Genomic DNA, 16,036 nt, shown 5'->3' with positions numbered 1-16,036 from the left:
TCCTGGGTTTTGTGTTGTTTTGGTGGTGGTGCATTTTCAAAATCATTTCTGATAATTTTGTGGTGGCTTATAGATAATGCTATATTTTGCTGCAGTGAGGCTTAAACCAACCATTGCTTGTTGCTCCCCAGGGACCTGGCTTCCAAGCTGCAATGCAACACCTACAGCACAGCAGAGCAATTCACACTAGCCTGCAACTTGCTGACTGTAGTATTGTCTTTGTCCTTCCAGAAGAAATAAGCAATAGGATACTTGCATAATCTGAGTCTCAGTTGTCCTGAGAACAATTTTAATGGGATAACAAAAAATTAGGCAGGATTTTGTACTTGCTTTTCCTATGATGAAAAATAGGTGAATAAATTCTTGAGAAATTAGCAGCAGGTTGTGAATTGTAAGTTTAGCATTTAGTCAAAGCTGTACCAGTTGACTTGTTAATGTGTGCCAAGAGAACAAGACGAAGAAAAACTTAAATTCCATCCATAGGCCTTTGTGCAAATGTGTAGATCTTGTATAACCTTGTATGGATTCACAACCCAATTGATTGTTTGATATTGGAGATGTTCAGAAAAATACTAGTTAGTTGTTCTGGAGTTTGTCTTGTACTGAGACAAGCAAGGGAATGCTTGATTTCCCTGCTATATGTATCTTATGGTGTATTTAACTTTAAATATAGTCTAATAATATTTATTTATTATGTATTCAAAAGCTGAAAGATATCTTAGGGAATCCTCAAGTTTTTGATTCATCACATCATCTCTGTGCATTAGAGGTCATTTCTGTGTAGTGATGATCGGAGACATTAAATGAAGAATGGTCATTTCCATTAGACTTTCACAGCGAAGGGTGAAGAGTGCTTGTCTAAATTATGATTTAGCACTTAAACTGTGACTGCTTCATTCTAAGCTTCATTATAAAAATAACTATTAATATTAAAAAATGCATACACACTTAAGAACTCATTGTAAGAGCTATAGAAATGTTGCAAGTAAAATGCTGTGCTTTATTTTTGTTTTCTAGCAGTGGAATTAGATCCTAACTATATTAGAGCTTTGCTGAGAAGAGCAGAACTACATGAAAAAACAGAAAAACTAGATGAAGCTCTGGAAGATTATAAAGCAATCCTAGAAAAAGATCCATCAGTTCATCAAGCCAGAGAAGCTTGTATGGTAAGCCTTTTTAGTATACGTTGGCTCAACTTCAAAATCAAGTCTTTCCTTTCCTAGTCTAAATATTCAGTCCTCCTAACACAAGGCTGCTAAAGCAGGTTCCCTACAGCAGGTCGTGCAGGAATGCATCCAGGTTGGTCTTGAATATTTTCAGAGAAGGAGTCTCCACAACCCCTCCGGGCAGGCTGTTCCAGTGCTCCATCACTCTGACATTGGAGAAGTTCTTCCTTGTGCAGCTTGTCACTGAATATATTACAGTTCTCACTTCTGTTCTAGTTTGATTCTCCCTGAGGGATATCTTGTAACTGAATGCAGTAACATTTTAAAGATACTTTTCTAAGTAACATTACAATACTCTTATACCAAACTTTCAATTCCTGTGTCCACTTTCACTGAACATTATAAATAGTTAAGGATTAAAGGTTTCTTGGGGAAATTTTGACATATCACTGGAAGAATTAAAAAAAAAAAAAAAAAGTAATAAAAGTTCTTGAAAGTTTGCTTGGACTTCAGGAAGTGGCAGCTTTATTGAACGAAGGTAAACTGCTAACACTTCATGAACCCCCATCTATCAAGTAAATAACGTCTACTCAATGAGGATTTAAAGTCAACCAGTTAATTTGAGGTTTTAAATAACTGTGGTTTTGAAAGAATGTGTGCAAATGAAGGGTGGCTGCTATCAAATATAACCAGTGGTCACTTTCTGTCAGAGCAGGAGCTTCATGTCATGTAGTATGAATGGCTTGTGAACACCAGAGTGCCTGAAAAGAGCTGACTGCCTTCCACAGGGAAAGCAACAACATTTTCAAGCTATCTTTTCAATTTCATTTTAGGATAAGTGGATGCAATTTTTAAATATAATGCTTAGTTGGGCACTTGAATCCATATGACATACTTGACTTCTTTTAATAGCTTGTTAAATTTTCAAAGGGCACCAGTGTTCTATGTCCAGCTTCATGTCAGTGAAACTGCCCTATAAAGGAAAAAAGTTTACTCCCAGAAATTTTCTGTGAAAGCCACTTTCTATATGTTGCTGCAGAAAAATGCTTTCAGGGTTTGGGTTTAATTATTTTAATTCTCTATTTGTGAAAATAAGTTATTAGTAGTGATTTTTTAAATTCCCCTCCCCCATACCATGGTGTTATAATGACACATTAGGAAGTGCTTTAATAGCATATTAGACAAGAAGCCTTGCCTGAAATTACTTCCTTTGGGACTAGATCAATTGCACTGATGGCATAAAAGTACTCTGCTTAACTGTGTAACTCCCGTTAGTGATAAGGGTAAGATTTCACAAAGCAGCTGAAGTGTTGAACTGCCTGCTGCTTAGAAAGCTATCCAGTCGCTTTCCTCGTGCTTATGCTGGTACAAATCCATGAGTGGCCTTACAGAAACGGCTAGAGTTATATATATGGAGGTATAGACATACATACATGTGACTCTGGCAGACAACTAACCTGACCAGATGGGAAAAAATCTATACGCACGCAAAAAAAAAAAAAAAAACAAAAAAAAACAAAAAAAACCAGCAACCAAAAAGCCTCAAAGGAGTAGCTTTATTCTGCCTTGGCTTTCTGCAGTCAGAGGAGTCCTACTATAGTTACTGGTGAGATGGAAAGATGTGGTCAAGGCATTGCAGGAACTGGGCCGGTCACTTCTGGCAGCACCCAGTGACAAGGTCAGTTTACTGTACTGTGAAACAACCCCCTGATGCTTGTTGCATGCATCTGAGAGCAGGAGCGCGTTTTATCACCTAGCTCTTGGCAATGGCTTAATAAATGACAGGCTTGTCAAACATCGTTACTGCAGGGGCAGTGAACGTGATGAATCCATCACGGTTGAGAAAAGAATATTTGTGTTGGCCATGTTTATAGTCTCCTAGCTGAGACTATGGCTTATTTGATCCAGGAATTCAGCCAAGGAATCTGCTGACGTTTCTAAAGGAAACGATGGGATTTAGTTTCTGTAGCTTGTAGTCTTTTAGCATTAGCCTTGATCCAAGAAAGAGGCCTAATGTAATCTAGTCAGTTACTCAGTAAAACAGTGCTAGCATGTTTTAGCAGCTCTTCATACAAATAACAACTGTGCAGATCTGACATTGTTATGAAGCACCAGTAAGGACTCCATAGATTAAGATGTGAGAACACTGTCATAAAGAGTTTGAAATGTACATTTTAGCTGACCTGAACCCCCTAGAAGTTTAGATGATGTCCTTTCTGTCTCTTTCAAAACCACAGTTTTCTTTCCCTAACTGCTGAAGATTTGTTCCAGTAGAGAATCAGAAACAGTGCTGCTGTTCTTCCTGGTCATCTTTCAGGAGTGTTTCAGAATGATCAGTCATTTACTCATAACTTTTGTAGCTGGAAAGCACAGTTTGACTGTTTTATGCACATTGTGCTCCTTGACCTTGTTAGTAGGCAGACTTCAGGTCACATGTAGTGTAGGGTACTTTGTACAAAATGCCCTCAGTTTGCATTGCAGTGGGATTTGTGGCATTTTGCCTTGGGTTGGTCCTGTTCTTGGTCAAGCTTCAGGGTAAATGCAATATTTTGAGATTGAGGCTTTAAAGCCTCCCTTCCCCCCTTGAAAATTTGTTAATGAAATACTGACACAGCTAATTTTATGCTTTTTAAAATAATCATAATAGATCTCTAAATTTTGTAATCAAAAGCATAGTTCTAGATATAATGTTGTCTCCATGTATGTAATCAGCAGACCTGTAATATGTAGGGACTAAGAGGTTCTGCTTTATTGTGATGTAAAGTGCCCTGCTCTTTGCAGAGCTCGTTCAGCAATTCTGTGCCTCTGCTGGTAATGAAAATGATGCATCAAGAGAATCTGCAAATTAGCTTTGTTCACTTTGAGAGCCAATCTTTCTCCTCCCTACATATAAGAAATATTTCACATACTGCTTTAGGGAATATAATAATCTTGTTAAATGCACAGTAATTCTTTGCTTAGGTTCCTGATTTGTTAGCTGCTTTAAAATTTCAGTACAGCTTATATATCAGAAGTATAGTGCTCATGTTTTAAAGCCCGCTGTTGCATACTTTGGTTACCTGTGACATCATTCATGCCAGATGAAACAGTTTGAAATTACAGTGTCTTGTGGTCAAATCATCCCTACTGATGCTTTCCCAGAGGTTGTTAAATTATATGGTATCAATCATGAGGTTTTGTTTTTAGAAGTTGTATAGCAGTGTTGTGTGAATTTTAGCTTCAGCACGGTTTGTGAGGGAGTGGCAGACCAGATAAACTTATTTACCAAAAGAAGTTGTACTTTGAGATAAGCGTCACAGAACGAGATGAATAGCCGTGTTTATGGATACCATTCTATATAGATAAGTCACCTTAGATGTACTTTTCTGGAGTGAGAAATGCTGAGTATTTGGAATAGAACTATTCAGATGTACAAAACATAGAACATGTATTTCTGATCAAGTATTCAGGTTTTCATTTCACGCTAAAGGCTAATGTCCATGTGAGAGAGAGCTTCTGTGTAAGCCAAACTCATCCAAGATACAGCAAATATGTTGTGGTTTAGCCTGGCAGGTAGCTGAGTACCGCAACGTTGTTTGTCTGCTCCCCCAGTTCCCAATAGGAAGGGGGAGAGAATAGAAAAAAAAAAAGAGCACAACGAATTAGAACTCGTGGGTTGAGATAAAACTGCTAAGATAGAAGAAAGGAAGAGGGATTGTCACAGCCACGATGCAAACTGAATTTACAGCCTGGGGATATCCACGCATTTCCATGTACAGCTTGGGTCCAGATCTACACCCAAGTTAATAAGCCCCTCTGGGTCAGCAGAAGTAGGATGGCGTCTGACTGCGCTGATTAAATCTAATTCACTGGTGGTGGTATTGGGCCTAAGCTTGTTTCAGGCTTATCCACCTCTGTGTACATGCATTGTACTCTTTCATATTGATTTTTCAGTTTTTATGGGGTATAACACCTCTCTTCCCCATTAGCATTGAAAGTGCCTGTGTTCACCAGTCAATACTGTTTTGAACAGGAGGAATAGTCAGGCAGATTTTTTTTTAACTTGACATGAACATCTTATTTCACTGTAGCAATGTTATCAGAATGACAAACCCATCCATGATGACTGGAGCTATAAAATACAGGAAGGAACTAAATTAGAAAATTGAATTCTTTAACTATGTTCAGAAGCCAATTATCACAAGGGAAGTACATAAGGACTGAATTCCACACCTGTTACCGTAGTTTACAACTGTAATTAACTTACTGATAGCACCATTTCAGCAGATCTGTCTTATTTGCCATGACCATATAATTGGATCCTGAGCTGCCAGGGTTGGGTAGTAGTAAGTGTGGTATGTAAGTCTGAAATAGTACCTTCTGAAAATATGATAAAAGATGCAGTGTGAATGGCAGTTGCTTTTTATATATATTTTTCATATACAAAGACTGCTCAAAAGTGACATCCCCTCTTTTATTATGTTGGCTCTTGATGTCAGTGGTAGATGTCGGTGGTATGGAAGCAAAGGTTGAACCTTCCCACCAATATTCCATTACATGTTGTTGCTGTGTGACAGGTGGCAGCAGAGAGGCACTCTGATACAACAGCATGTGAAATGGAAGTGTGTAAGAAGCACACGTATAGAAATGACTTCCTCCACGTGGAGAGAATAGTACATTGGGTGACATTCATTGACACTTGGTAAATGTTGATGGAGACCAAACAGTGAATGTGAGCACAGTGAGGTGCATTTCAACAGTGGGTCACTTCTGCTGGCACAGACTTTTTACGAGCACAGCATGCAGGTTCTTGTTCATTGCTGGAGTAAATGCATAGTGAATAGTGGTAACTGTGCTGAAAAACAATGTTTTGTAGCTGAGAATTTGCTCTATCAAATAGCGTTATTGTGCTCTTTGGATCTGTTGTAGTTTCCATGTAAATAAATAGGAGGCGTTACTTTTGGAGTGATCTGGGCTGTATTTAACTGTTGCAATAGTAAATGAAGTGAATATGAAACTATAGTTTAAAATGGTCATTACAGTCAATTTGCAAAACAGCGCTGCTGTTTGAGATGGAAGATGAGCCACAGCTGTTTTAAGTGTAAATGGGAATCTCAACACAAGGGATACATCGACCATGCAGTTATTTAATGCTTATTAGAAACGTAATCAGGTTTTTACCTGTGATGGTGCACAGATTTAGCACTTGTGCCACTTCTGAGGAGGGAAAAAGCATGAGCAAACTGTGCCTTGTACTAACACCTTGCTCAGGATGAACGTCTTGGTTGGAAGTTCTCTCTCCATGATGAATCATAATTGGAGTCCTCAATAGAAATATGACAACATTGTATAATGAGGTGTTGCTCATTAATCTATATCCTGAAGTTCACAGACAGCTAATTCAGTCACTTTCTGATAAGATACTTTTATCTAGAAGATCTTCAGATTTTCTGTTTGCATTTCCCTGAAGCTGTCTGCCAATTCAAACTGACCTTACAGATGTTTTTCCCCAATAGACCCGTTCTGGTGTTCAGAAGTCAAATTCAGCACTTGCTTAATTTCTCTAGTCTCTCTTAGCGATATTTAATTCATGTGGTAGAGGAGATCGGGCTAAAATGTACTTTTAATTCTAGGTGTCTTAAATTCCCTGAACTCTTCAGTTAAAATACTAGGCAAGCAGATCAGATTCCTTATTCAGCTGTAAAAATGTGTGCCTGTATGAAACCTGCACTTACAAGTTGTGGCTTGCTGTGTGTCTATGAATTGATGTCAGAGGATGAATTACAAGTTTCCATAGTAGGATAAAAGAGTTGGTTTGACATGAGGATTTTTTTAAGGGTATAAACAATGTATCCTGGGTATGTGTGTGAAAGTTACCTATGCTTAACCTGCAGTATTTCTGAAAGCGTGGATCTGATTCTATTTCTGTCTTCCTTTCTGCAGCGATTACCTAGACAAATTGAAGAGCGGAATGAAAAATTAAAGAAAGAGATGTTAGGTAAGTAGTATGCTCATATAACTTGCTTAATACTCATTGTGGTCTGCTAGAAAAATAAAGGAAATAATCATGTGGAACAAAACTCATTATTTCTTCCTAGTTCTCCATTGCTTATTTTTGCCTACAGAAAGTTTTAGCCAAATAATATTTCCCCTGCAGAAAAGGTTATTAGTTAAATTTAAGGCAGTAATACTCAAGAAATTTTATAACAATACATGTAAAAGTGGAGGGAAATGGTTTGAAACAGGCCAACTGCTCTGTCCATTCTCTGTGCAAGTAAATGTTCAAAGGAGACATTCCCATGAATGGGTTAAAACAGATTTCACTAAACCATACATAAAAGAATTCAACCAGTTGTAATAACTGAGCGTGTTTGATCTTGCATCTGAAGAAATAAATTTGGTTCCTTTTGTAGCATTTTCCACCTATAGACCTCCAAGTCTTCATGTTTATCCTAGTTTATATGGTATTTCAGTTCCGTGTGTGTTGAGGCTGCATTAAGTCTACCTAGTGTTACAAGCAGCCCTCTGGCCTTGCTAGGAAAGGAATTTGATTTCTTAACTCTTCTTATAATTCATAATTCATAAATGTCAATATACACCAAAAGATACTGTTGACCCTTTTTTTTTTTTTTTTTAAAGAACGTAATTGGTGTAACTCATTTGAATGTATATGCCCCCATCGTTGTATTGTACGGCATTGCTTGGATAATAACTTAACTGGATTGATGTCTTTCAAAAGGATAATTACTTATTTAAGATTGCTGAAGGAAGTAAGGTTTTCTTGTGTAATAATAGTTTGTGTACAACACTTCCTTGCACACCTCACAGTGTTATGGATAAACTAATAGTTGTGGGGTGACCCGCAAAGGCTGTTGCCAGCATCGTTTGCTGCCTCCTCATCAAAAGGATTTGGTAGTTCCTACAGATTCAGATAACAGATATCCTGATATTCTGGTTTTAAAATGAGGTGTTGGTGGGGTTTTGTTTGTTTGTTTTCACACAGTCTTTTGGTCTGTGTTGCTAAGAAATTGCACACAAAAGAGCAAGGACAAGTGACAGTATAAGATAAAAAGAGAAAGTTGACTGTACGTGACCTGTTTCAGAACTAGCTGTCAGCAGTTAGCTGTTTACTCATTCTAAGTGTGACAAGTAGTAGATGAAATGCTTTTTCTAAGATGGAAAGGTTTTGAGAGTTTAGGAAGGTGTTTTGTTATTCCGTGGAGAATCAGGTTAACCAAACAGTCTATCTTGTGTACAGTGACACTAATTCCTAAAATATTTGGGAATAAAAGACTCCTTGAAGAGCTTCTACTGCAGTTGACATTGTTCTTTAATTTTTGCTTCTCACTGTGCAGGGAGTCTGATGTGCTCTTGTTTTGTATGTGTCTTGATCTATTGAATTTAAATACAGTTGCTGTAAGGTTTTCTAGAGCTGCTCTACGTCATCAGCATTGTGCTTAGAACAAGTTATAAATAACTGACAAATGCAGAAAATCTCCAGAAGGATTCTGCCTCTTTGTAGGACATGATGGTTTTCAACACAAACTAAAACAAAAACAGTTCCTGAGCTCTTTTGAATTCTCCCTTTTGTTGTTTTTTTTTTTTTACTATTGATAACAGTGTCTGAAGAGCCTCACTAATCACAAAAAGGCCTGTACTGACACAATAAATCCAGCTTTATAGACTGTCATTACCGGTTTAATTCTATATTGTTAACTTCTGTCTAGATTTCAGACCAGATGTAATTTTATTTAAAAGTGTTAATCCAGTGGCAGGTAAGATTTGTGAACTGACCTGGTCTTCTGGGAGCTACATTAGGTGATGTGTATTGGGATCCTACAGAAGGGAATCCCTTCTCAATGGTATTATATATGTGCAAAGGGATGCACTGACATTACTTTTGTCAACAGCCAGACTAAGAGTCAGCACGTAACCCTATTTTCAGCCATAACCTCAGTGTGACAGGATTCACGTAAATTATCTCCTGTGTTCTTAAGATTGTCTGGTATCATTTGGGCAGTTATTCGTGGCACTACTTGTGATCACCAGTGTAATGCAAAGCGAGGAATTTTTCTATCATGTAGTCTCTTCATTGAACATTTGAAATTAAGCTTCAAATACATTCAAATTACCCATTTTATTTAAGTATTACGCTCAGTATCTTGTCCATAACAGAAGCAGCAGCAATGTTGTGCATCTAATGGTACAGGCCTGGGAAGAAAACCCTTCCAGCTGAAGGGTGGAGCTGGGAGGGATTGGGAGTTCCAGAAGGAATGTAAGACAAACTTGAATAAGCACAGAGGTTAAAACACTTATTTGGATTCTTTTTATTGTACAATGTGTTTGTTTTAAGCTGCTTCAACTCATGTTTTTAAATAACTTTTTTAGTGCTATCTACCCACTGAGTACTGCATCAGAATTGACAGTTGCTCAACAGTAATCTGCAACCAGTGCCAGGCGTAGGAAGATTTGTTCCCCAGCTCTCTCACAGGAGGGCCAGCTGTGCTGTCTGGGTTGTGCCCCAGAATTCTTGGTCTCAGGAGAGCAAGTCAGATGCATCCAAATAGTTCCAGGTCAGGCCTGGTGCAGGTGCACTTACACTGAACTTACATAATAACGAACAATATCTTTTAGAATAATGTCACACTCGTGCCTTGATCCTCTTTGAAGTTGGGATACCACCTTGAATTTTTGTTTTAGCCTGTATATCAGCCCTTTAAGGTGTTTTTTCTGGGCATTTATGGTATCAACTAAAACTAAGCACTGGTGTACCCAGCACAGCTGAGTAATGCTGACATGAAAACCAGAACTGTGTACAAATAAACTTCAAACAGAGTGCATCTTCCTCCTACCCCCAGTTTTCTAGTGCCACAGCTCATTACCACATAGTTTGACAGAAACTGAAACTGCTTCTTAAGTGATGGTATGTAAATAAATCAGAGTACAGATTCTTGGCTGGATCTTCTTTTCCAGACTACCTTGCTATGAATTCTTGCATACAAATGGTAGTTGTGTGTGATTAAAGAAGTTGATATCATTAGAAAAATGATGGCTTATTGCCAAACCAATCCCATTTCTCTTCTCAAGCTGGCGTTTGCCTTTAAATTATTTTCCTATTATCCATTCAGTGTTAGCAGGTTAATGTTGTCACACAATGCTAAAATTGGCTCAGTGCCACCTAACCTCCGTTTGAGTTTCATATAAATGAAAGCTTAACTTATAGCACGCTTTCAAAGTGGCTTTTAAATGCTTGTGGCACTGAAGTGTTCAAGGTCAGGTTGGACAGGGCTTTGGACATCCTCCATGAGGTTGCCCATGCCTGTGGCACGAGGGTTGGACTACATGGTCTCTAAAGGTCCATTCTAACCCAAACCCTTTCTGTGATTCTATGGTTCTTTCCCTTTATGGTTTCATAACATGGGTATCCTCTGTCTTTCTCACTACCTGGGATTAGAACACACTGTGCAACAAGCTGGTCTTGTTTAGATCCTCACTACTGTGATAAAGGACCGTGGTTCTTGACTCTTGGGTGTGAAGTGAGTGAAAGTTTGGAAATCTTTCAGTGAGGTTTAGCAGCTTGTTGTCTGTGATCACAACACATGGATATAGGAAAGCTAAGCATATTGGATATAAACATTGGGGTGGGACATAAGCCAATCTGTGTAACCCATCTTATACAAACAATTCATCAAATCTGATCAAAAGCACTTGGGATTTTCAGCAGAAGTTATGAGTGTATTCCAGAAAATAGTAAGATGTACTTGCTTAGTAATGTGATTATAGCACAAAGACCTATTCGAGCATATCACCTGGGCCTATTTGCTTTTTCCAGCTACTGGGATCAGTGAAAATATTTATGAGGCTTAATGCCTAAGGAACAGTTTTCTTCTTTGATACTGAAGGGTATGTTGTATTTGAAACTAAGCAGCTAAAGCTCAGTACTGTGAGTACAGAGAATATGAGGTCGCTTGAAGTAGTTCAAAGCAGAACTGACATACAGTTACTATTTGTCCAGTCTTTACTTACCATGTAGGGATAGGATGATGGTTTGTCCCAGCTCTTCTAATTGCTTCAGAAACGCTGTTGATAGTACAGAAAGTTACACAAAGATAAGACCTCTTCTGAAATTTTTTAATCCAAAACATTCTTAGCATAAACAGTATCTGGCTTTTCAACTTCCAAGCAACACATCATCTCTAGCAACTCTAGAAATACTCAACAGCAGTCAGTTATGATTGTTACATGAAAAACAAATGGGAAGTCTTTGTGCATCTGTCTTTTGTAACAAAACATTACTTTTCTTTTCGGTGAATAATGAACCACAGATTTCTGAGACTTAACGTTGATTTTTCCCAGCTATTTTTCCTGTTAATCTCTGAATATTGTTCTGCTGAATAACTTCAGCATGATGGAATTCCAGGTGAAAAGTACACACGTGCTCTTTAAAATACTGTTTCAGGAGAATGTGACCCTGCTCTGGCAAGTGCTTGAGTGCTGAGAACTCCTTGCAGCTGAGTCACAGCTCCACATGCTTTTTGCCTCCTTCCAGCACAGTCTCTCTTTTAAGAGGTTTTTCTCTGGGGGAAGGGAAAGGTTGGGCTTAACTACTGATCTTAATTTAGGGATGAAAGGAGAGTGGGGGAGGAAGAAACAGTGCTTTCCTACAATGATGGGTTTTTATGCACTCCAAACAGCGGGAACAGTGCTTTGGGCTTGAGTCCTGGAAAAGGCAAGGCTTTCTTCTGCTTTATTAACATTTTAATTAACATGGCTGCGCCAAGAGGCAGTGCTGTAGTAGACTTCTGTGGCAGAAAAGAATGGTGACCTGTAATCATGTTGCTTAATGTATAGTCACAGCTTGGGTGAGCTTAGAGCCTTTAGCTTCTCCTAGAGAACTGGCGTAACTACAAGTAAGAATGCCAAGGCAGTTATTCTGTGTTTATGCTCTAGTATGACCGGAAAAGAGCCATCATACTAACTGCCACTAGAAAAGGCCTTTCAGTGTTTCCTGAAGCAGGCAAACTCGTCTGCCTGCTCCTGAGCCAGCTGCAGTGCTCGGATAACTTGTAAACTGTTTACAACTGGCTGTAGGAATGCCAGAATATGCCAGGATTCTTCCACCACCAGACAAAGACACTTCTCACCCAAAAAAAAAGTGAAGCTAAGCAATGACTGATTGTTTGTCTGAAAGCACAATAGCAGCTATTCATCCCCATCTTAGAGACACTGTGAATATCTTTGTGGTTTTATAACCAGAGTGCTTTTAGGATGAAGTGTAAAATTATGAACTCGACTTAGGACTTAATTTACGCTGAACAATGTAGCTTAAAAAAATAAATCTGTAGAAGGAAGTTATCCCTAAGAGAGCCACCCACTGGAGTAACCTTGGCCAGATCACTCAATCACCTCATCTGTTCATCCAAATAGGAAAACAATATTAACAAAAACAAAAAGCAAAATCCCATCCAACTAATGAGCTGCTTTTGTAGACAAGGGTTGCCTTTTTTCACACAAAAGACCCCCAGAATTTCCATTTTGACTCTCGGAGGCCATTTAACATAATTGCACAGATATCTGAAAGATACCCAGTTGTGAACCTGCACTTTGATGCAAGATCTTTAATTACACTGGCTAATATTTAGAAGTACAGTAGTAACGTTAACTGTTAGTTTCCCTACACAGGACTGAGCTGTTCCTCAGACTGAAATACTTGCATTTTTTGACTATCATTTCTTTTTGTATTTTCTATGAATGTTTTCTAAAAGCTTCCCTGCCCTAATTCAGTTTTGCAGATGTGATTGGAAACAGTCTATGTTGAATTATTGGGACAGCATTTAACCTGGCTTCAACAGTTGCCAGATAGTCTGCCCCTTGTCTCACGTGTCTGTTGAATAAGTTCAGACTTTGATACTGTTTCTGTTTTGAGTACAGTCACAGTGTTGCAGCATGGTGCAAGGCAAATGACTTGATCTGTTTGTACTCCTTGTACCGTAAATACTGTTCATGTCTTTTTGCAAAGGACTTGCATGGAACTTCACTCCTTACCTTCTTACTTTCTGTATTTTGACACTGCTGTGAAGTTACTACTTCAGTATGGCTTAGCAACAAAGCTCTAACTCAGTCCAGATTGTTTGCTGCATTGCAGTGAGAAAACTTAGCTTATAGCAGTAATAATTACTGCACTTCTGAGGAGAACATGTCCTGGGTGCCACCTTAAGCAAAAGAACCTAGCAGAAGCATAGAAACGGAATGGTAACGGCTCTTATGACTTTGCTGTTGTATCCTAATGCTTAGTTTAGAAATAGAAGCAAAGGTAAAGATGACATCTAGAATAACATGTGCACTGCTTGTGTCTAAGGTGGCTTTAAGAAAGTGCACACATACGGGTTAGGAAGAGCCGGGAGGAACGTAATATTTTTCTTGGAAAAGCAGCCATCTCTCTTCTGCCTTGTCATGCCAAGAGATCAGCTGCTTGTGTTTAGCCTGCACTGAAGGTGTTACTTTTGCCTCTTGTTTAATTTTATGCATTTTACCTATTCTACGATCTCTATTTAAATACGATTTTTTTGAAGGATGTCCTTTTGTTGTCCTTCTCCTTTTATAGGTGGTAGGAACTATTGTTTAGTAGAGTCAGAAAGCTTGTGTGGTGTATATAATAATAGTAGCCTTTGGATTTTAACTGTTGTACCTTAATGTATATTTAATCATGCTCGTTAAATAACGGTTGCTTAGAATTCCTCGCAGGGATGAGTTAGCTGCAGAGAACTGTAGTTTTGCACATGAGTTCCTGATGGCAGGATGTCATCTGTCATGCTAAGAATGGTAACGAAGTTGTATGCTTCAAATGGAACTGCTTAGTTAGAAGGTGCAGACACATGGATTTGTTTTAATGTTCATTGTATCAATATACGTAATCTAGAAGGAGATCTGTAATAATTACAAGTGAGTCAGGTTTGAACTTTGGCTTTCTCTGTTTCTGTTGGCAGTCTAGGAAACTGGGCAGTTCTAATATTGAACATTCACAGAACTGTAACTGCACCAAAGTGGCAGGAACTGAAAAATTTATGTTAAAAAACAGAGGCAGGTATCAAATTATATCCAAGTACAGGAGACTAGTTTTTTTCTGTGTGCTGCTAAGGTCCTATGGTGTGTGCAGCCACTGTGTCAGGGCTGCCTGACAGACCTGGCAGAATCTGAACTGATCTGCTTTCAGCTTCAGAGCTGACACTGACTACATCACAACTGAAATTTTTTTTAGTTCATACAGGAGCCTAAATATCCAACTGGAGAGATTTCTGCAGCATTTACCTTGAATTAGTAGATAAATTAGTGGAGCTGGAGTGTGTAGTTGGGCATCATTCAGTGGGAGTTTTCCCTCTGCTTACCACTCACGTATTTCTTTTTCATTGTAGGCAAACTGAAAGATCTTGGGAATTTGGTTCTCCGCCCCTTTGGCCTGTCAACAGAAAATTTCCAGATAAAACAGGATTCATCAACTGGCTCATATTCCATCAATTTTGTTCAAAATCCAAATAACAATAGATAACGTGAATATTCAGCTTAGTTCTGCTGGCTTTCAGGCATCGTGACCATGTGCTTGCACGTTCCAATACAAGGATTCATCAGACATTCTTCACTCTGTCCAAGTGAAGATAGACTCAAGCAAATTCATTTCCCTGCTTATAAATTATTTACAATGTGGATGTAAAGAAAGTCGTTTGACTTCTTTTAGTGATAACTGTCCTGTGTGTGATTTTTCACTTGCAGTATTTGGCTTGTCCACCAGTCAGGTACATTATTTTGGCCCATTCAATACTTGCAAGAAAATTCTAGCAAGCAGTACAGCTGAATCAAAATGCCCTTGCATCTGTGGCCAAGAAAAAAGCCAAATGGTGTCTTGGGGAAATTAACAAATCTAGCAGAAGCACATGTCCACATTCAGGAGGTGGATGTGACTGGCAGCATGCATGGAAGCAAGCCGACCTCCTCTGTGGAATATATTTTCTTGGTAATAAAGGCTTAGTATTTCTGTTGGGTTGAATGTGAAGTTCTTGCCTTGTCTGAATCCTTTCCATGGTGGCAGTGTTGTTTAAAATTCTTATATCTACCCACAAATAACATACTTACAAGACAGTAATTTGATGCACTTGAGGTGGTTTTTTTTTCTTGCTTATCTCAACATCAGTAAATTACCCTCAGGCTGCCCTTGGTTTACTTTTATTTTTTTAATATATATTTATTTTCTTTTGAAGGAGATACAGAAGCCGTGTGATGTTACATATACACCTTGGAAAGGTCACATAAAGTTAGGGAAAAATGCTTCTCTGAGACTTATTCGTGTTACAGATCCCCATAATGGCCAACAATTGACATCGAAATCGACTGTGAAAGTTCCTTGTGATCTAACAGGCTTTGAGAGTGCTGAAGCATTAATTTAAGAAGAGCTATTAAAAAAGAAAATGTGTTTCTCAAGTAGTTCATTCATATTTTGGAGAACGGATGTCCTTTGTAATCACTGCATACTGGTTTGTGTTGGTTTTTTGTAATCAGTGTGGAAATGTTTACATTGGAGGCAGATTTCTTCAGTTGTCTCCATGCAGATTTCAAAAGATGATTTAATTAAAGAATTACTGGTAGCTCTCTGTTGGCTATTAGTTGTCATCTTAAATTTGTTTCAAGAAATCTTTGTGTGTGCACTGAAAGACTGAAACTGGAGGAGTTGCATGTTTTGAGCTCCAGTCTTTACCGTGATATGCCTGAAGGGAATACGCTCAAGCTAAGCTTTCTTGGTGCTTTCTTTTCCTTCCATTTTGACAGTGCAGACTTAGCGGTGTAGCGTGTGGTGTTTGTTGTTCGGTTGGTTTTTGATCGTTGTTTAACTCTGTCCTGGT

General features: G+C 38.5%; 1 protein-coding gene across 2 annotated transcripts in view; it reads left to right on the top strand.

Annotated features, from left to right (window-relative positions):
* The window catches only part of TTC1 (tetratricopeptide repeat domain 1), a 32,259-nt gene extending 16,478 nt beyond the window's left edge, over window positions 1-15,781 (top strand). For both annotated transcript variants that reach the window (XM_072348512.1, XM_072348511.1), the window contains exons 6-8: window positions 1,018-1,166; window positions 7,089-7,143; window positions 14,558-15,781. In XM_072348512.1, the coding sequence (XP_072204613.1) occupies window positions 1,018-1,166; window positions 7,089-7,143; window positions 14,558-14,691 (338 nt within the window). In that variant the 3' untranslated portion in view covers window positions 14,692-15,781. The remainder of the gene's footprint in view (window positions 1-1,017; window positions 1,167-7,088; window positions 7,144-14,557) is intronic.
* Window positions 15,782-16,036: the final 255 nt, after the last annotated feature.

The sequence above is a fragment of the Excalfactoria chinensis genome, chromosome 13 (assembly GCF_039878825.1).
Source record: "Excalfactoria chinensis isolate bCotChi1 chromosome 13, bCotChi1.hap2, whole genome shotgun sequence".
Classification (NCBI taxonomy): Eukaryota; Metazoa; Chordata; class Aves; order Galliformes; family Phasianidae; genus Excalfactoria; species Excalfactoria chinensis.
This window is presented reverse-complemented; position numbering and strand designations above follow the sequence as displayed.